This window comes from Schistocerca americana, chromosome 2 (assembly GCF_021461395.2).
Source record: "Schistocerca americana isolate TAMUIC-IGC-003095 chromosome 2, iqSchAmer2.1, whole genome shotgun sequence".
Lineage (NCBI taxonomy): Eukaryota > Metazoa > Arthropoda > Insecta > Orthoptera > Acrididae > Schistocerca > Schistocerca americana.
The window spans coordinates 472,913,183-472,935,884 of NC_060120.1; the positions used below are offsets into that span (position 1 = coordinate 472,913,183).

Below are 22,702 nucleotides of genomic sequence, written 5' to 3' on the forward strand. Positions count from 1 at the left end.
TGGGCAGAGGGGTTGAGTGAATCTGCTCTAAAACTGACCATACATGCTGAATAGTCTTCAAGTTAGGTAACTGGACAAATTAAGTGAAAGTAAAATTCATTATGTTTCATTAAACTCTGTACAAGCAGAGTTAAAAATGTGAATAGAGACATTGTAATCTTCAAACTTAGCGTTCCATGTAGGAAACAACTCCTGTATTTATAGGATACACCTAAAATACCCATGTAATTCTTGGCTGTAGTTCCTCTTGCAGAACAGTAGCATCAATTAGATAGCATGAGATTGTAACCCACACTGTTAAAAAGGGTGTTTAATAGTACTGTCCAGTACATAAGTTCTTTCAGTGTCTGACACGCAAATCTGACCCATTTTGGCAACAGCCTGAATGATGGTATAGCATAGCATATTATTACTTTTACATGGTGATTGATTTCAGTACCAATTTACTTCAGGCAAGAGCATTATTGGTGGATATAGCATATTTGGAGAGAAATCTAAATGGAAAGATTAGATCAAATAATCAGACTGGGAAGTTGTGGAAGAGTGAATGGGTAAATACTTCCATCCACATACTGAATCTGTTATCATATATGCATCATTCAGTTGAGTGTGCATGAGCACATGCATACAACCCCCCCCCCCCCCCCCTCCCCCACACACACACACACACTCGTAAATTGTGACAGCTATGTGCCACTGTTTCTCTTATTATGAACTTCATCATGTGTTTTCAGTGGCATTATAAAGCAGAGTAGTATACATTTCATTTCAAAACTAATAATTTTTAAACGTTTTGAGAGTTTGTTATGTAGTCATTTTGAAGTATTATGCACAATTTGTTGTACAATAGAAATACTCTGTTTCTGTGGTGATTTTATTATTATTATTATTATTATTATTATTATTATTATTATTAGCAGCGACCTGACTGGTCTTGAATCCAAGTAAGTAATGGCCTTGAATCCAAGTAAGTGATTATCAGAATAATGAACTGCATGGTTTCCATTTGCACAGGTATTTGAGGACTTTTTGCAACGTCTGCTACAGAAACCAACTCTGCGTGGAAGTGATTTACTACATGCTTTCCTGCGTTCTCCTTCTGAATTTGTTCCTGCTTCTGTTGGAGTACCAGAAGGTCTAGGTCGAATGATTCGTCGAACAGTTCCCATTAGGTTACGGAAAGAGAGAGGTCAGCATCTTGATGCTTTCCTGGCTACGTTCCTTTCAACCTGTGAAACAGGCAAAAATCGTTCAAGGTAAGGAATGTTAAATTAAAATTAACCATTTCTAGACTGACAGTGTCATATGCCAATCAGCAAAGACGTTAGTGGTATTATATATGTGTTACCTGGAAGCTAAAACTGCTTCTTTTTAAATTTTGCTGTGCTTTACTCCTTTCAGATGAGAAATGGATCAATAAAAATAGAAATTATTCAATAACTTGAACTATGCTGCAAAATGACTATAATTACAATGATATTATGAAAAGGATAGATTGCTATTTGCCATATAGAGGAGACGTTGAGTCACAGACAGGTACAACAAAAAAAGTTGCTGTACGTTTTGAGGCTACTGCTAAACGTCCTGCTCCTAACGTAGAAAACAGACACAGATATGCACAAGCACAACACACACGCACATGATTCCTGTCTCTGGCCAGTGACCCCAGACAGTGTTTTTGTTGTGCCTGTCTGCAGCTCAACATCTCATCTGTAGGGTGTGCAGTGATATGTTCTTTTCATAATATTGTTGGTATTCCATCCTGGATTTTCCATTGTTAGGTTATAATTACACATTTTCGGACAGCTAATTTCATGTATGTTTACAGAAACACAGGGTGCTCTTAAAGCTGTAACAAGCATTCTGATTTACATCATTCCCACACAAATCAAACTACAGCCCTAACCCTTCACAGAATTGTATGGCATCCATAATACTTTTGGAAATGTGAGAAATTTCGTTTAGCATATCCAGTATGATTTTGCAGTGCATTATTATTTGATGGATAGCGGGATAAGATAAAGTACATTGTTTTGTCTGTATTCAGCTGGAGGCCTGTGCCATTTGTGGCTTTAATTAATTGTGCTGCAAATTAATAACACAGCTTTCACAAAGACAAATGAATTTAATTACCTTGGTACAATAGTAACCTCTGACAACTCCATAAAAATTGAAATAGAATCACGAATTCAGAAGGCTAACAAATGCTACTATAGTCTCTTGACAGTTTTCAAAAGCAAGTTAATTTCTAGGAACACCAAACTACAAGTATACAAATCATTGATTATACCAGTACTCACCTATGGATCTGAAACCTGGACTCTCACAAAAAAAGAGGAAAACAGATTAAGAGTATTTGAACGAAAAATTTTGAGAAAAATATTTGGACCCATAAGAGATAGGATCAGTGATGAATGGAGATTGCTAAATAACAATGAAATTTACAAATTATATAAAGACTCCGATATAGTGGCCAAAATTAAAGCCAAAAGACTGAAATGGATAGGGCATGTCATCAGAGCACCACCAAACAGGACCATCAAGAAAGTGACTGAAGAGATTCCCACCGGAAGACGACCTCTTGGACGCCCACGCATGAGATACTTGGACAATATTCAAGACGATCTCAGAAAACTAGGACATGACAGACAGTGGCAAATTACTTGTAAAGACAGAGCAAAGTGGTTCAACATTGTCCATTCTGCAGCAAAAAGCCTTCATGGATTGTAATGCTTAATAATAATAATAATAATATCCAGTATGATACTGTTTTCAGGAAAAGTAGTGTTCTGTTCGCTCAGTTGATCTGTGAATATGCCTGTAAATGTTCTTTATGACTTATGGTGTCTAAAATTTGAATTTGTGGTGCTTTTCCATCATAAATAGCTTTATATGTGTGCCTGAATTAATTAGTTAATTACATAATTAATTCAGTCATTTACGGTGCTCCATAGATCTCATCACGAAGTGGAACAAGCCTATGTACACAGTAACAGAAGGCAAGCAGACCATCCGTATGTTGCTTTAACAACAAACATTCACTATATTACTTAATACCATTTTTGCTTATGCCAGCTAAATTTAACCAAGAAAATGCCATTGATGATGAGTACTGATCCGAGCAATACATTGTAGTTGAGACATTTCCACAAAGGTCTGCCATCATATGCTGACTTCAGCTTACTTTTTATTTATTTATCATTGGAACAGTGTAAAGGAGTGCCTGTGAAGAAGCATTTATCACTCATAGTTGTGAACTTATTCGTGGAAGATTTTGAGAATAGGACTCTGAAGATGACAGCTTGGAAAGCAACCTGTTTTCGTAGGCATGTGGATGACTCGGGCTGTTCCTGTAACTCTTTAATTCTCTTTGTCCCAGCAGTAAGTGAAACTTGAAGATGTCATGAAGCTTCCTTGTTGGATGTGTTGGTTTATAAAAGAGATAATGGAACTCGAGGTCACAGTTTCTATCACAAATCTGTACACATACACATTGTGAGGTATCCTCATGCAGTGAGCTTGCCATCCATTGCATCACCACAGTGGGGTCTTTAGGATGCTGGCACAAAAGGGTTAGGCAATCTCCGATTCTGACAGCTTGTCAGAAGAAAAATACCCGAGGTCTGTCTTCAAGCAGAGGCTTTACTCTAATAAACAATTTGTCATGCCTCGGAATTTGTACCAGTAGGTGGATGTAAACCAGTTGCTTTCCGTCCATGTGCTGGGAGCATCTCCAAAACTGAGAGCATTTTAAAGAGATTTAACCCGTAAGTAGTCACATGATACTTTGATGTGCAAACACTTTCATTGGGTTTATTTGACAAGAAACTAAATCACACAGAAGAAAACTGGTCTCCATCATTCCATGAAATAATTATGTAAAATATACATTTTTAGTCCCCTTTAAAAGGCTGATGACAGTGTCAGTGACATTTTTATAATTTTTTATTTTCACATAACTGATTTTTTGATATGAAGCTTTAATAACTTTTAAAGGCAGAATCCTAATATGGTATAAAACATTCATCCTTTGTTGTCATTTTCACATTATGTGCAGACCACCTTAGCGTGCTTTTTATGTACACATTTCAAACTAATCATACATACTGTGGACATTTAACATGTATGACCTCACAGTGCTTTGACAAGGTCAGCAGCAGATCTTAGAGCCAAACATCTTTATTGCAATATATGACTCATCCCATCACTCATAACCAGTGGTGCGTGCTGTGCACACACACTATGAGCCTTCCACAGCCTATAGATGTGCAGTGGCTCTGGTTTCTCACCAGTTCAGCTTCACATTTGAAGATGGCAGCCGGTTGTAATAGTGAAACATTATCTAAAATTGATTTGAGGATCTGACTGCAAGTCTGACTAACATAGTACAAATCATCACCCAGGGAAAATCTATGCAATCATATCATCTGCACTATGTCTGCTAAGGTTCTGTTTGAGCCTTAATTATGATGGTTGTTTCACCACAAAACATCTTCATTTTTAAAGTCATTGCAAAATCGTATTTGAAGGTTAACAAGAACAGGCCCAGATGCTATCATTGTGGGACCCCCCATGTTATGATCCTCTACTTTGTGGTTTGTTTCATGCCTGTGACACAGTTTGTCAGTGCAAACTGCTCTCTCTTATGCCATTTAACACCTTAATAATTAATTTGCCAAATAGAATTTTATGGTGTGCATGAAGGCAATGGCAAGGTCACATAAGATATACCAACTGTATTTTTTTTTATTTTTAGCTCTGCCAAAATTTCATTGCTCAAGTCCTGTAGTACTTTCTGTATGAAGACCCGTAAATGACAGACAATCGCAGGCACTTGGCAAATTCTGCTCAGGTAACTGAATCAGTATTTTATAACCACCAATTTTCTCAAAAATGTTTGAGAAGATTAAAGACTGAAATAGAAGTGTAATTAGAGCTACTTGTTTGTCATTTATAGGTGGATGTTGATACACAATATTTAAGCATACCAGGAAATTGGGAGTCATTGGCTGATTACAAACAATGTAAATTCCCAGTTGCAATATTAACAATGTAAGGAGAAAAATGGAGTGCTACTCACTATAAAGATGACACATTGAGTTGCAGACAGCCACACTGAAAAGACTGTTACACATTTGGCTTTTGTCCAAAGCCTTCTTCAGAAAAGGAAAAACACACAAACACACACACACACACACACATTTGTTCATTCATACAAGCAAGCACACCTTATGCACACATGGCGGTCGTGTGTGCGTGAGGTGTGCTTGCTTGTACGAATGAATGTGTGTGTGTTTTTCCTTTTCTGAAGAAGGCTTTGGCCAAGAGTTAAATGTGTAACAGTCTTTCCATTGGACCTGTCTGCATGTCAGTCTGTCATCTTTGCAGTGACTAGCAATATATGTTTCTCCCTACATTGTTGATTAATTACAAAGATAGCTTATGGGTAGTCCTATCAAGTCAGAACAAGATTTTAGTATTACACTAGAAACACCATTATAGCCAGCAAGCATTACTACTTTTTAGGGACTTGGTGCATTTTGTAATTCTGCTTGAGATAGTATTTTTGAAATTAATGTCACTTGGTGGTTCATGTAGTGTCTGCCAAAGTAAATCTGTTGCACCTATATTTTGGCGTTTTTATTTATTAGTAGGTGTAATATTTGCTGCCACTGTAAGGAAGTAATTGAGTTTCATCACCAGTGTTTTGAATGCTTTACCATTTCTGCCAGAGATGCTTTCCGGGGCACCAATTTCTTTTGGGTGACCATTTGTACTCAATTCCATTTGAATTACTGTTTTTGTTCATTTGTTTTTTTAATAGAGTTCAGAATGCTTTTGTTTTATTCTTGGATGTTTTATATTTGGAACATAGTGAATAAGTTTTATTTTTAATGACAGATTGTAGGCTCTTATGATACTGGTAGTAATGGAATTTCAACAGTTCACTATACCATGTCCTCTGAATAAGGAAGGTCTCTCTTCCTAGCACAATATTGTTTAATCCCGTGAGTTATCCAACCCCTTGCTTCTTTTCAGTTGTACCCTTGCTTGGTTTATGGAAAACAAGATTCAGTGCTGTAGGAGTATATTCAAGGAAGACAAAAATTTTCTGACTATCCTGTTTGCTTTATAAATCTGCTACCAGCGTTCATCCTGTGATTTTTCTAAAAGCCCTGATTGAATCATTGTTTTTAATTTAATAATCCAGTCAGGGCACACTTTTGAAATTAGTTAAAACATTTTACTGAATTATTAATTTTATTTAGTCAGTGTATTTATCACTAGATGTGACTGTTTTCAGAAGTGGTGTTCATTCCTAACAGTATGCTACGAAAATGTAGACTCTTTAGCAGCACACTCCAGATCATTGTTATTCTCGTCTTTAGTCTTAAAAAGATCTCAGCTGTTTCGACGTGGTAGTTAATTTCATCCTTTCCTTTATGTACTACAGAAAATTCTCTGGTACATAGTGTGCAGTAAACACATTCATTGTTACTGTCATTACACAGTTTCAAAAATTTGTTTTCCTGTTGCATTTTGACATTAAGCAAACACTTTCTTTTATACATTGCTAAGTGATGAAACAAAAGTCAAATAGAGATAAAATGGCGAGAAACGTGTAGATGAGATACCTCACACACGGGAACGAGATAAACACGTTGTCAATGTTGTGTTGCGAAATGACCAGGTGAAAAGTTGTGGAAGGATCATTAGCTGTGTGTCCTTGTTGAGTCAGTGCTTGCTTCTAGGTCAGCTAAAGGGCGCAGGGTGGGGGGAGGCCATAAGAGAATGTTTCAAAATGTGCTGTCGAACATATAGATCGAAGATAATTAAAAAGAAGAAGAAGGGGAGGATGGGGGGGGGGGGGGGGGAGAGAGAGAGAGAGAGAGAGAGAGAGAGAGAGAGAGAGAGAGAGAACCTCATTAGTAATAAAATTTTCAAACCTTGGACATTTTTACAACCCCAGACAGAACTAAAAAAAAAAACGAAGACTTACTGGGCTAATCCCAGATGTACGGCAAGCATTCCTCTTGACCACATACAAATTACAGATATCGCCGTTGCTCTACTAAACTAATAACTTCCATACTTGCACAAAGATGAATAATTCTAATAAAAGATTCTGTTCAGGGATGAAGATTTCTTTCTTTTGCATTACAGTCTTCATTAGTAATGAAAGCACATTTGATTACATTGATTACTATTATGGCAGACAGAAAGTTAATATCTGCAGCATCTCTCTCTCTCTCTCTCTCTCTCTCTCTCTCTATCTCTCTCAGGTGTGTGTTGCCCTCTTCCCCATTTTATTACTTCCGTACTTGTCTAACAGTAGTATCACACATCAAGATGTTACAAATGCTTACCGTACTATCAATTGAAAACAAAATTAAAGATTTAATCTACAATATTCTTAACTTCCTGGCAGATTAAAACTGTGTGCCTGACCGAGACTCGAACTCGGGACCTTTGCCTTTCGCGGGCAAGTGCTCTACCAACTGAGCTACCGAAGCACGACTCGCGCCCGGTACTCACAGCTTTACTTCTGCCAGTATCTCGTCTCCTACCTTCCAAACTTTACAGAAGCTCTCCTGCGAACCATGCAGAACTAGCACTCCTGAAAGAAAGGATACAGCGGAGACATGGCTTAGCCACAGCCTGGGGGATGTTTCCAGAATGAGATTTTCACTCTGCAGCGGAGTGTGCGCTGATACGAAACTTCCTGGCAGATTAAAACTGTGTGCCCGACCGAGACTCGAACTCGGGACCTTTGCCTTTCGCGGGCAAGTGCTCTACCAACTGAGCTACCGAAGCACGACTCACGCCCGGTACTCACAGCTTTACTTCTGCCAGTATCTCGTCTCCTACCTTCCAAACTTTACAGAAGCTCTCCTGCATACCATGCAGAACTAGCACTCCTGAAAGAAAGGATACAGCGGAGACATGGCTTAGCCACAGCCTGGGGGATTTTTCCAGAATGAGATTTTCACTCTGCAGCGGAGTGTGCGCTGATACGAAACTTCCTGGCAGATTAAAACTGTGTGCCCGACCAAGACTCGAACTCGGGACCTTTGCCTTTCGCGGGCAAGTGCTCTACCATCTGAGCTACCGAAGCACGACTCACGCCCGGTACTCACAGCTTTACTTCTGCCAGTATCTCGTCTCCTACCTTCCAAACTTTACAGAAGCTCTCCTGCGAACCATGCAGAACTAGCACTCCTGAAAGAAAGGATACAGCGGAGACATGGCTTAGCCACAGCCTGGGGGATGTTTCCAGAATGAGATTTTCACTCTGCAGCGGAGTGTGCGCTGATACGAAACTTCCTGGCAGATTGAAACTGTGTGCCCGACTGAGACTCGAACTCGGGACCTTTGCCTTTCGCGGGCAAGTGCTCTACCAACTGAGCTACCGAAGCACGACTCACGCCCGGTACTCACAGCTTTACTTCTGCCAGTATCTCGTCTCCTACCTTCCAAACTTTACAGAAGCTCTCCTGCGAACCATGCAGAACTAGCACTCCTGAAAGAAAGGATACAGCGGAGACATGGCTTAGCCACAGCCTGGGGGATGTTTCCAGAATGAGATTTTCACTCTGCAGCGGAGTGTGCGCTGATACGAAACTTCCTGGCAGATTAAAACTGTGTGCCCGACCGAGACTCGAACTCGGGACCTTCGCCTGTCGCGGGCAAGTGCTCTCGCAGGAGAGCTTCTGTAAAGTTTGGAAGGTAGGAGACGAGATACTGGCAGAAGTAAAGCTGTGAGTACCGGGCGTGAGTCGTGCTTCGGTAGCTCAGTTGGTAGAGCACTTGCCCGCGAAAGGCAAAGGTCCCGAGTTCGAGTCTCGGTCGGGCACACAGTTTTAATCTGCCAGGAAGTTTCGTATCAGCGCACACTCCGCTGCAGAGTGAAAATCTCATTCTGGATACAATATTCTTCTATAGCACCGCATTTCAAAAGCTTCTATTCTCTTCTTGTCTGTGCTGCTTGTTGTCCACATTTCATTTCTGCACGGTGCTATGTATCAGACAAATACCTTCAGAAAAGACTTCCTAACATTTAAACTGATATTAGATAATGACAAATTCCTCTTTTCCAGGAGTGCTTTTGTTGCTATTGCTAGTCTGCATTTTACATCCCCTCTACTTTGGTCACAATCAGATATTTTATTGCCCAAGTAGCAGAACGTATCTACAACTATTAGTTTCTCATTTCCTAATTTAATTACCTCAGCATCACCTGTGATTTAAATCAATTTCACCATAGAGGTGAAATGTCTGAAATGGTATGGACATCTAGAAAGGATGGACAGCAACCTCTGGCCAAAGAAAATGTGGCAGTGGACACCAGCAGACAAAAGAATGTTTTGACAACCTAGAAGGAGATGGAATCAGAGGTCCGGGGTACAATGGATGCCAGAGGACTGCAAGAAGGAGACTAGCATGATTGGAGAAAGTGGAATGTAGGAAGCGAGGAGCATTGCGAGCCATGGAACATGCGCAAGATGGTGGTGGTGGTGATGATGATAATAATGACACACTATTACCCTTGTTTTACTGCTGTTCATCTTATTTTCTTTCAAGACACTATCCATTCTGTTCAATTGACATTTCAAAACCTTTGCCATCACTGATACAATTACACTATCATCAACAAACCTTAAAGTTTTTATTTATTCTCATTTTCTTTCTAAATTTCTTCTTGGTTACCTTTGCAGCCTGCTCAATATTTAGAGTGAATAACATTGGGGATAGACTACCCCTTAATCACTCCCTTCCATTTCATGTCCTATGACATCTATAACTGTGGTCTGGTTTCTGTACAAGTTGTAAATAACTTTCCTCTCCCTCTATTTTATCCCTGCTACTTTTTAAATTTCAGATTGTGGGCTTGGCAAAAGGTTTTTAGCAATCTATAGATGCTATAAATGTAGGTTTGTCTTTCCATAAACTGTCTTCTAAAATAAGTCATGGGATCAGTGTTGCTTTGTGTGTTCCTCTGTTTCTCAGGAATCCAAACTGATTTTTCCCGAGGTTGACTTCTATCAGTTTTTCCATTCTTCTCTAGATAATTAGTATCAACATTTTGTAATCATGACTTATGAAATGTATGGTTCGGTAGTAGTCCACCTGTCAACACGTGCCTTCTTAAGAATTGGAATTATTACATTCTCCGTGAAATTTGAGCACATTTCACCCATCTCATACATCTTGCACTCTAGGTGGAGTAGTTTTGTCGTGGCTAGCACTCCCAAACATCTCAATAATTCCATGAAAATATACCTATCCCAGGGACTTTGTACTGTTTAGGTGTTTCAGTGTTCTGTCAAATTCTTCTCGCAGTTATCATATATTCCACATTATCTTCATCTATTCCTGTTCCATTTGTATAATATTGTCTTAAAGTTCATAATCCTTGTAGAGGCACTCTAAATATTCCTTCCACCTTCCAACTTTCCTTTTTTGATTAATACTATCTTGCCATAAAATTTGTTGATATTCAGAAAGTTGCATAACACTTCCCATCGGTCTCATTTTTTAGACATGTGTATTCCGTTTTATCTGCTTCATTTGAAGCAATTTTATATTTTCTCCTTTCATCAAATTAATTCAGTATCTCCATTTTTATCCAGGATGTCTACCAGGCTTTATCATTTTACCTGTGTTATCCTCTGCTGCCTTTTGTATTTCATCTCCCAAAGCTATCCATTCATTGTCTATTGTAGTTTTTTCCCCCGGTTTCAATCCAACATTGCCTGATGATTCCTCTTAAACTATCAACGACCTTTGGTTCCTTCAATTTATCCAGATCCCATCTCCTTATTATTCTACATTTTTGCAATTTCTTCAGTTCAGTCTGCAATTCATAACCAATATTTATGGTCTTATATATATATACCTCTTGAAATGTCTTACCGTATAAAATCTGATTTTGAAATGTGTGTCTTACCATTGTACATATAATCAGTCTGTAACCTTCGAAATTCATCTGGTTTCTTTAAAGTATACAGTCTCCTTTCATGATTCTCAATCCAAGTGTTAGCAATGATTAAATTATGCTCTGTGCAAAATTCTATGAGACAGCTTCATACGTCATTCCTTCCTCTCGTCCATGTTCTCCTAGTACTTTTCCATCTCTTCATATTCCTATTGCTGGATTCTGGTCACCCATGACAATTAAATTTTTATCTCCCTTAACTATCTGAATAATTTCCTTTATCTCACCATACTTTCTTTCAATCTGATCTTCATGTAGAAGGAATATATGGAAATATGGAATGTCTGTATAAGGGAAACAAACGTGAAGGCAATATTATAGAAAGAGAAGAGAAAGTAGGTGAAAACGAGATGTGAGATACGATACTGTGGGAAGAATTTGACAGGGTGACAAAAGATGTAAGTGGAGACAAGGTTCCCAGAGAAGGTGACATTTCCTCAGAATTATTGAGATCCTTGAGAGAGCAGGCCATAACAAAACTATTCCACCTGGCATACAAGTTAAGTAAAACAGGCAAAATACCATTAGAGTGATTAGTGTATTGAAAACAGATTAAAGGTGAACATCCGCAAAAGAAAAACAAGGGTTATTGAATGTACTCCGATCAAATTAGATAGCACTGAGGAAATTAGACTAAAAAATAACAGGCAATGACGAAACTAGAGCAGATATAAAATGTAGACTGGCAATGGCAAAAGATGATTCCTGAAAAGAGAAATTTGTCAACATCAAATATAAATTTAAGTGTTAGGTAGTCTTTTCTGAAGGTATTTGTGTGGTGTTTAGCCTTGCACAGAAGTGAAACATGGGCAATAAGCAGTTCAGGCATGAAGAGAATAGAAGCTTTTGAAATGTGATGCTACAAAAGTATTCTGAAGATTCAGTGGGGAGAATGAATCATTAATGAGGAAGTACTGAATCAATCTTAAGGAGAAAAGAAATCTATGACACAGTTGGACTAAAAAAAAGTACTAGGTAATAGGATATACTCTGGAGCATCAAGCAATTATCAATTTGGTAATGGAAGGCAGTTTGAGTGGAAAAAATTGCAGACAGGCATAAAGGCTTGACTGTAGTAAAGAGGTTCAAATAGATGTGGGTTGCAGTAGTTCTGCAGAGGTGAAGAGGTTTGCTCAGGATAGACTAGTGTGAAGAGCTCCATCAAACCAGCCTTCTGATGGAACACTGCAACAACAAAATGCAAGTTGGAAATCAGTTCTTAAACATGCCTCTTTCTAAAAGAAGATAAAAGTATCATATTTGTTACTTTCTTTTGAAGAATAAGTAGCTTTGGTTACATATTTGATGTATTTTGTGTGTGTTTCATTCACCCAAGTCTTAATTTATTGAGTGTTAAATGAAATTAGTAAGCTTTTTCGATTGACATTGTGTAAGCCTGTATTTCCTGTTTCAGCAAGTACGAATGGAAAGATGTTAATGCTAAAGAGCCTCAGAAAGTACGTTGTCTCACTCATCCTGTATTTGGGGACAACTTTGGGTTAGACCGTCATCAACCACTATTTGCTCTGGCAGGGGCAGGAATGGGTGGAAGTGCATTGCCTATTCAAGGATTCTATGACTGTGTGCTCTATCTTCGTAAGTTGCTGTATTTGCATTTAATGTGATTTGTGAAGTGTAACTTAAGGTCATTGTGTTATATACTTGATTCACTGCCACTTTGCTGTTGAATATATACAAAACTAGCTATATTTATTCATACTGCTCACATCTTTTTCATGTGCTGTGACACACATTTGTTCTCTTCTGCCATTGGCTCGTCAAATAAAATCCATAAACTCAGAGATGAATGGTATTTGAAATGACAGACCACTCCTCATCTTTACAATGAAGTGCTGATTGTCAGACAAGTAAATAAAAAGTAGTAATTATTGGTGGACTCTCAAAAGATGTATTGCTCTTCACCTCACAAAATTTAAATGTTATATCAGTTTATGTACGAAGTGAATTGTGCAACTCCAAGTGGTCTGTCATATTCCTCTGATGGAGATTGAGTGCATTTTATAGTTTGCTGAAATAAGCACTATTCTGTGTGAGATACATGGCATCGTAAGAAAGAAGTGAAGGAATGAGGGGGCCGAAGGTGACACGTCGAAAATAAGATGTTGTCATTGATCTTTTAGAAAGCTTGACAAAAAGTGAAGACACAATCTTCTGAGTTGTAACATTACTTTTCAGGTAGTCAAACTATTTCAAAGAATCTTAGGAAATATATGTAAGATCTACCGACCAAGCAGCAAGAGGAGAACACACATATAAAGGTACAGAAATTTGCAAACTTTCAGAGCCGGTAGCTACTTCTTTGGCAGAAGGGTCGACGGGGAAGGAAGAGGGTTGAAGGAAAAGGTCTGGTCAAGTTTAGGAAATGGGGAGACTTTGGAAAAATCTTCCAGAACCAGTTCAAGGAGACATACTAGACAGGATGAGAAGGAAAGACGAAAGACTGCAATGGACAAGATTTAAAAATTGGAGAGCTTAAAGGTGGAAGATAGGGAAATACGCAATACAAAGATTACTGACAAAAAATCATATACGATTTAATAAGAGCGGAAAGCTAAGTACATTGTATGTGGTACAGGTTGGGGAGGGGGAGGCAGGAGTGGGAGGCGAAAAGCTGTAGAAAACTAAAAGGAAGTGAAGAATGGAATGCTGAGATGGAAGTATTAACGTAAATTAAGGCCAGGTGAGAACCAAGGTTAAGGCCAGGTGGGTGGTGAGAACCAAGGGCATGTTGTAATACTGGTTCCCACCTGCAGAGTTATGAGAAACTGGTGTTTGGGGGAAGAATCCAGATGGCACTTACGGAGAAACAGACACCAAGGTCATGACTGTCTTGTTGTAGAATATGCTCTTCAACACGATTTTGTTTGTTGCAAGCGTATACCCTCAGCCTATGCCCATTCATGCTAATCGATAACTTGGTGGTAATCATGCCAATGTAAAAAGCTGAACAGTGCTTGCATAATGACTGGTACATGGTGTGTCATTTACAGGTGGCTCTCCTTTTGATAGTATATGTTTTGCCAGTTACAGGGCTCGTATAGGCAATGGTAGGAGGATGCGTAGAGCGTAGGAAATGGGTGCAGAGGGAGCATATGTTATAACCTTCAATCACCAATATTCTCGTTACATGATAACAACTCAATATCTCTTATTCGACTGCCGTGCCGTGACTTGCGGCCGGCGCCATTCATAGCTAGGTGGCGCTCCCGTGCTCAGCCGAGTTGCGGAGCACCTCTATCGCCGTTTGCGCGTACTGTCGTGGCGGCACTGTTAAATGTCGTGGCACTGTCACAACACTTTTCCCCCCCTTAAAAAAAAAACGAACAAACACTCACTTCCTTGGAGACATGGACAGTGCGGAGACATCCATGGCCTCTTGTGAGGCCCCGAGATGATGGGTGAAAACTCCGGAGCAGCATCCATAGGTGTTGTGGACCTGGGGGTGTGCTTCAGCGAGATGGGTCCCGGAGAAGGCAGCGTCGTGACTGGGACCGGTTCTGGCGTACTCGGAAGCGGTAGCGATGTCAGCTGCATCAACACGTACGGTAGATCGGCAGCAGCGACAGGACTGGCTTCTCGGGCTGGTGGAGGCGAAGGAAGGGGCGGTGGCACCGGCGTGGCCTCCACTCATGGGCGCGTCTGGTCGTAATGGCGAACAACCATGCCGTCGTCCGTACGTATTTCACAAAGCCGGCGCCCGCAAAGAGCCTTGACCACCCCTGGAATCCATTTAGGGCGAGATCCATACCCTCGTGCCCACACTTCGGCACCCACCGAGTATTTTCCTGCACTAGGGGACACAGCACAAGGCCTGACAGGGTGAAGCAAGTGCAGTAGAGTGCGCGGTTGGCGGCCATGCAGGGTTGCGATCATCCAGAGGCGTGAAGCGATAAGAACTCAGAAATTGCAGCAGAGCGTCATCTGTGGAAAAATCCGAAACAGTGAACGCAAATTGCGAAGGTGCTTCTCAGTGGAGGCCCCCGTGACAACAATGTCATCCAGATAGTTTATGCAGCTGGGAACGGAAGCCGTGAGCTGTTCCAAAAACCGCTGAAAAATGGCCGGTGCGCTAGCGACGCCAAATGGTAACCGCTGGTACTGATACAACCCACAAGGAGTGTTGATGACAAGAAATTCCTTGGAAGAAGCATCCAACGGCAACTGATGGTACACCTCCGATAAGTCAAGTTTGGAAAAGAACTGGCCCCCAGCGAGCTTGGTAAATAACTCCTCAGGACGGGGAAGAGGATAAGTGTCAGTGAGGCTCTGAGCATTGACAGTGGCTTTAAAATCACCACACAATCGCAGACTCCCGTTTGGTTTAGAAACCACCACGATTGGCGATGCCCATTCGCTGGAGGTAACAGGAAGGAGAATCCCTGAAGCTGTTAACCTGCCTATCTCAGCCTTGACAGGTGCACGCAACGCCACCGGAATAGGGCGTGCCCTGAAAAACGTAGGGCGAGCTGTAGGTTTTAGAGTAATGTGGGCTTCAAAATCCTTGGCACACCCAGACCAGCAGAGAACACGGACAAAAATTCAGAACACAATCCATTCAGCTGTTGATACGGAATATCCTCAGGTATGAGGTGCACATCATCATCAATGGAGAATCCGAACAACTGGAAAGCATCATAACTGAACAGGTTTTCAGTGCCTGCATGATCCACCACATAAAACATGAGGGGCCTAACAACAGACTTGTAGGCAGTGGAAGCATCAAACTGGCCAATGATAGGAATTTTCTGTTTATTATAAGTTCTCAGATTTCGCGTAACTGGAGACAAGGGAGGGGAGCCCAACTCCAAATACGTGCGAGAATTAATGAGAGTTACTGCAGGGCCAGTGTCCACTTGCATGCAAATGTCTTTATCCAGAACACGAACAGTAACAAACAACTTATTTGTTTGAGAAAGCACACAGTGAACATCCATGTCCAATGCCTCGTCCTCGTCGACAGGAACTTTAGGGGACTGACACACAGAAGCAATGTGGCCTTTTTTCCTACATGAATTACACTTGGCCCAACGTTTTGGACACGCGGCCCTGTCATGCTGTACGAAACAACGTGGACAAGAAGGAAGTGCGGAACGAACCTGCTTCTGTGGTTGCTGTTTTCGCTGCGAGCGTTGCGGCCCAACGCGACGTTTACGCGAGTGAACCGCCGCCACATCTTCGTTCTCCTGTGAAACAGGCAAATTGTCCATGTCGAAAGTTGACTGTACAGCGCCTACATCACACCACGCGTCTATTTGCGCACCAGCAGCGTGAGACACTTCAAAGGATTGAGCGATGGTTAGAACTTCCGACAACGATGGGTGTGGCAGTTGTAGGGCACGTTGCCGAACTTCTTTATCAGGCGCAAGCCATAGAATAGCATCCCTAACCATTGAATCAGCATAAGATTCATGATGAGTGTCTGTGACAAACTGACATTTCCTACTCAGACCGTGTAGTTCCGCCGCCCAAGCCTGGTAAGATTGATGGGGCTATTTACGACACTGGTAGAACACCGCACGGGCGGCAATGACGTGGGTGTTTTTCCGGGAATAGTTAGACAATAAGTCACACATTTCTTGGAAGGACAGAGAGGCTGGTTCCCGCAGAGGGGCTAACTGAGATAGCAGCTGATAGATCCGTGGGGAAATCCAAGATAGAAATAACGACTTACACATAGGAGCGTCGACAACGCCGAAAGCCAAGAAGTGTTGACGCAAATGCTTCTCATAATCCTCCCAATCTTCAGCGGCCTCGTCATAAGGAGGGAATGGAGGTGGAGAAGAGGAAGACAGACTATGAGTAAGCGACGTTGACAACGCCTGAATAGCAGCCGTCAGCTGTGTTTGTTGTGCCTGCATAGCAGCCGTCAGCTGTGTTTGTTGTTCAATGAGCGCTTGTATAAGCTGTTCCGTGTCTGCCCCGTCACGAATGCACAAATCCACAATGCAGTGAAAATATCTGACCTCGTCGCCAAAAAGTGTTATAACCTTTAATCACCAATAATTGCATGGATATTCAAACACACTCACTTAGAAACAATAGCTCATTACATGATAACAACTCAGTATCTCTTATTCGACTGCCGTGCCGTGACATGCGGCCGGCGCCGTTCGTAGCTAGGTGGCGCTCCCGCGCTCAGCCGAGTTGCGGAGCGCCTCTATCGCCGTTTGCGCGTACTGTCGTGGCGGCACTGTTAAATGTCGTGGCACTGTCAAGGTGCGTTTACACTGCCATTTGTATCGGCACATGTATGAGATACATGTATATGTGACTTTGCGACATGTATCGCGACTTGTATGAGTTGACAAGTATCAACCTCATACATGTATGAGCGTGCGTTTACACTGGTTGACATGTATCACTGTGCGATAGCTTTCGACGACGATTTGGAAGATTTCACATTTTTATGTGCTGGTACACTTGCTCTTTTGGAAGGTGATAGGAAGAAAAGGCGGAGGAAGCGTAGATGGTGGCAGAGAGAGTTTCTCGCGAATTAACGCTAAAGGATGGCGCATATTTTAGAAATTATATTAGGATGAGTATGGAGGATTTCCGCAGTTTGTTATCACTTGTGGCTCCTCTTGTGCCCACAACCAACACAAACTTTCGGGAAGCGATTCCACCAGAGGATCAGTTGGCAGTAACACTCCGTTTTTTGGCCACTGTGGATTCCTCTTGAAACGAAGATTTCATTGCAAAACATTTGCATTGTCGCGCGATTGCTAATGCCAACGTCTCACACACGATTGTCGGCATCCGTTGTCAACATTATCACGCGAGGCCGCCGGAATAATAGCAAAAAATTGATATACGTGCCAGATGCATGAAAAAATTATAGAATGTATTACATACTCTAATATATATAAAACTTTTACCTTCACTTCTTGGAATAAACTTGCACAATGGCCTCGCAAACACGAAGAATAATGTTGCATATGGCACTTTTTGATGTTCTATGCAGATACATTAACGTCAAAACGATAGTCGGCACCTCCAAAACTCAAGCAGCCGCCAAAGAGCCTGGTACTACGCATGCGCTAATTGTCAAAATAAGCGGCATGCGACAAGACGACAGGAAATGATAGTACTGTGCATGCGCGAGTTCAAATGTCGCTCATACATGTCGCGTATATGGCCAAAAAGCGATATACAAAATGTATACGCGACATGTATGAGCTCGAGGGTCCGCATACAAGTTCCGTGAATTTTTGTATGAGGTGATGTATCGTGACATGTCAAATTGACATGTCGCTCATACATGTCGCAATACTTGTATCCCAGTGTAAACGTACCTTCACAACAGCATAGTGTCTGATAAGGATATTGTAGAGGTTGGAAAGGGGACGAAAAGCTATTCCAGGTGTTGTGGGCAAAATGTTGAACAGAGTGGACCTAATTTCAGGGCATGATTTTAGGAAGTCACAGCCTTGCCGACGTAACTGATTAGTACATTCAAGATGAAAATAATACTGATTGACAAAAGATGTACTCCTAAGTTGTTTTTGGGAAGGCTCAGCAGTACTAGGATTGGATGTGGTGGCCCTGGTACTGGTGATCCCACCAAAAAACAACTTAAGAGTACACCTCGTGTTACTCACTCAGTATTACCCTGATTTTAAAAGCGTTAATCAGCTACATCGACAAGGCTGTGATTCCTAAAATGATGCCTGGAAAGGAGGTCCATTCTGTATGGGATTTTGCCGAGCAGGCCTGGAATAGCTCTTTGCTATCCTCCCCATCTCCATGATATCCTATGCTCCTTCTGCACTCAAATTCCCTACCCTTGTGACCGTTTCCACTGTAAGACACGCACTATGCACCCTCCTACCACCACCTATACCAGTTCTGTAAATGGCAAGACATATAGCGTATATACTCGAATAATCCGCGCACCCAAATTTTGAGGAAGAGGAAAAATATATATATATATTTTGCTTTAATTTGTTTTATTTACAAAAAATTGTTCCAACGTTATGATGTGTTCAAAAGTATGTATAACAACTACTGGTTTGAAGCAATGCTGCTGTACAGGTTGATACATTGTTAAAACTCAACCGATTCAGCGGCGTGCAGCTTGCTAGCTGGCGGGCGGGCGGCCAGTGGCGTGCAGCTGGCCGGCTGGCCCATTAGACGGGCGGGCGGGCGGGGAACATTATCACTGCCAGCCGGGACTCTACGTGTACCTACAATAACAAAAAAAGGACGACGACGACATTGCCAAACATGTGTCACCCAGTCAATTATAAGTTCATTGTCCATCCACCCTTTCGGATTCGCTCTCACTAATACTGGTATGCCTTTTACTGATACTTTCAGAATAGTTTTCCTTTTAAATATCACTTAAGGTGGTAGCTTTCGTCCATCGCCAGTTACACACAACATCACTGTACATCTTTGTTTCTCACTGCCGCCAGTTCGTATCATGATGCTGGATTCTCCTTTCCTTTTCACTGTGTTGTCGAGCGGCATCTCAAAATAGACTGGCGTTTGATCCGCATTACCAATTTGCAATAATATATAGGACTGTTTACGGCGCAGATTAATCGCATAATGATGAAAATTCACTATTTTTTCCTCGTAATCACCTGGAAGCCGCTGAGCGATAGTAGTTTTCCTCCGGAATCCTAAACCATTTCGGTTGAAAAATCTTGATACCCAGCCCCGGCTAGCTTTGAAACTGGTAATGCCTAGTTCTTTGGCTAAAGACAATGCTTTAAGTTGGCACATTTCACTCGTCACTGCGCATCCGTATTGTCGCTTCTCATCTACATAATCGCAGAGCCTTTTCTCGAGGTCCGGATGCTTCGCTTTTTGGTTGTGAAATGCCCAGCGATTTCTATTAGTTTCTTGAAGCTGTGTTTTATTTTTTCACCAGTCGCAAATACGACTCTCACTCACATCGTACTTTCTTCCCGCTGCATGGTTTCCAATATTCTCGGCTTCTTCAATAATCTTCACTTTTTCTTTAGCAGTGTACGAGTGATAACGAGAACTTGTAGCCATAATTAACAAGTTTGAAGATGTTAATACTTCACTCCTAACGTGCTACTGATGCGTCACAGACTGAGGCCGCAACAGTGCAATAGTATAATGGGATGTATTGTTGGAGGCGGAGCAGCACCAACAATGTTTCGAATAATCCGCGCACCCCAGTTTTTCATCCTAAAATTCGGGAAAAAATATGTGCGAATTATTCGAGTATATACGGTAATACTATTAGAGGGAGAGCAACCTGTGAAATGATAGGTTGTATAGCAAATGCTTTGTAAGCACTGTTCTGTTCAGCTTTTTACATTGCCATCACTACCACCAAGTTATCAGTTACGATGAATGGGCATAGGCTGATGGTGTACACTGGCAACACGCAATATCCGGTTGTACAAAATGTAATACAACATGACTTTCATGACCTCAGTGCCTGCTCCACCATAAGTGCCATCTGGATTCTTCCCCCAGAGACCAGTTCCACATAACTCTGCAGGTGGGAACTGGCATTACAGCATTTCCTTTGTTCTCACCACCCACCTGGTCTTAATTTACGTTAATTTCTTCAGTTTCAGTTTCCATTCTTCACTCCCTTTTCAATTTCTATATGTTTTATTTTCTGACCTGTCTATCTCCCCCACCCCCACCCCCACCCCCACCCCCACCTCCACCTCCAGCATCTCTACCACATACAATGCTTTAGCTTTCTCTCATATTAACATGTGCATGATTTTTCCATTGAGCTTACAAAAATTCATATTGGGCAGTTCCAAAGAAATAAAAAAGACATGGCTGCAATACTAGAATAACAATAAATACTGCGCATCACCATATACAGGTCAGAATGGAGCTTTATACTCTTGTGGAAAAGTCTGTATTTGTTTGCAGTTAGATGTCAAATTGGAAATTGAAAATCTCCAGATATTTAAAAACAGAATAAAAGAATATTTCATTATTATGAGAAGGAACGTTGCCACTCGCCATATAGCGGAGATGCTGAGTCGCAGATAGGCACAACACAAAGACTCTCACAATTAAAGCTTTCGGCCATAGACCTTCGTCAGCTATAGACACACATACGCGCACACACAAAATCACACAACATAACTCACACACACGACTGCAGTCTCAGGCAACTGAAACCAGTGTGGTTTCGACCATAGGCCGCAGGCCTCCGCCTGAGTCTGCAATCGTGTGTGTGTTGTGTTTGCGTGAGTGTGCGTGTGCATGTGCACATGCACGTGTGCGTATGTGTGTCTATTGTTGACGAAGGCCTACGGCCAAAAGCTTTAATTGTGAGAGTCTTTGTGTTGTTTCTACCTGTGAATCAGCATCTCCGCTACATGGTGAGTGGCAACTTCCCTTCTCATAATATTGTTACATTCCATCCTGGATTTTCCATTGTTAGAATATCTCATTAGCCACTGCTCTAAAAATTTATTGGAAAAGTGGGGCTCAAGAATGTAAATATAATTTCCAAAGCTGAGACATTGTCGCTGATTAAAAGAGTGATCCTGGGGGATTCAGGAGAATATTAGGACACCTTGTAAAACAGATGTGAAGATGGTCATTGCTGACCAAAACCATTAGTTTCAGGACCAAACGTTTTGTGATCATTGACAGAAATAAAAGTAATTTTTTCTAGATGTAATTTCTATTAAACAGAACTTGAACATTCAGTAGATAGCCAGCTGATAGTGTTCTGTGTAAGGTTAATGCTTTGCTTGAATTATTGGGTGAAAACAGTAACTGAGTAGTGAAAGCAGAGGAGCAGTGCCTTAAAAAAAGTAAATAAAATAGCAATTTGTTTCCTAATATACATATTTGCAGTAATCTAAAAGTAATTCCAATAATTGTCATACGAGCAGATTAGTACTAGTCATAATCTGTTGATATATTTTACAGAAGTTAGCACTGCCTACTTCTGCCTGTTAGTGTATAACTTTATCCATTCTGCATCTCTGTCGTGGTAGGATATATGGAACACAATGTGTGAATGAATGATTAAATGACTTGAAAAAGCGAGTCAGCAATTGATATCATATGAAGTTCATTGCTTTTATTTTATTTTTTACCCTTTGAGACATTTATAATATTATCTTATTATGTTGGAACATGGCAGTACATGAAGCAAAACAAAAAACCGTAAATACACTGAGTTGTTGTTGATGGTGATGATGATGATGATGATGATGATGATTATGATTATGGTGTTGTGGTGGTGGTGGTTTTGTGTGTGTGTGTGTGTGTGTGTGTGTGTGTGTGTGTAAGATTACTAATAGTCAGTGATTTGGGAATTCTGTATAAAACTCAAATAAGAGTGGCTGGACCATGTAACATTGCTGGTGCGACTGTATAACAATAGTATTAACAACAATCCATTCAGTTTAATATGGTAAAGTAACAAAAATTGCAGTGACATGGGCTGTAAGTATTAGTGCAAATAATAGACAGAGTTTTTATAGACAAAAATCTTCAACATCTGCTTGAAAACTTATGCTTTGTAACTTCATCTTTCAATTCATGAAGAAGCCTTTTAAAAATCTACGTAATGAGCCTAAAATACATTAACAAAATTTCGTAGGTTGTTCAAGGATATTTTCTGAGTTAATTAGTTAGCTAGTTAGTTAGTAACATGCTTCATGGATCATTTTGCACGATAGATCCTAATGATGCAGAACAAGTCATTATACATTTCAC

The 22,702-nt window shown here is 40.9% G+C and overlaps 1 protein-coding gene across 2 annotated transcripts in view; it reads left to right on the forward strand.

Annotated features, from left to right (window-relative positions):
* LOC124595492 (sorting nexin-14-like) overlaps positions 1 to 22,702 on the forward strand; it is a 197,820-nt gene that overhangs the window by 128,132 nt on the left and 46,986 nt on the right. For both annotated transcript variants that reach the window (XM_047134255.1, XM_047134256.1), the window contains 2 exons: positions 1,015 to 1,256; positions 12,411 to 12,592. In XM_047134255.1, coding sequence (XP_046990211.1) covers positions 1,015 to 1,256; positions 12,411 to 12,592 — 424 coding nt within the window. The remainder of the gene's footprint in view (positions 1 to 1,014; positions 1,257 to 12,410; positions 12,593 to 22,702) is intronic.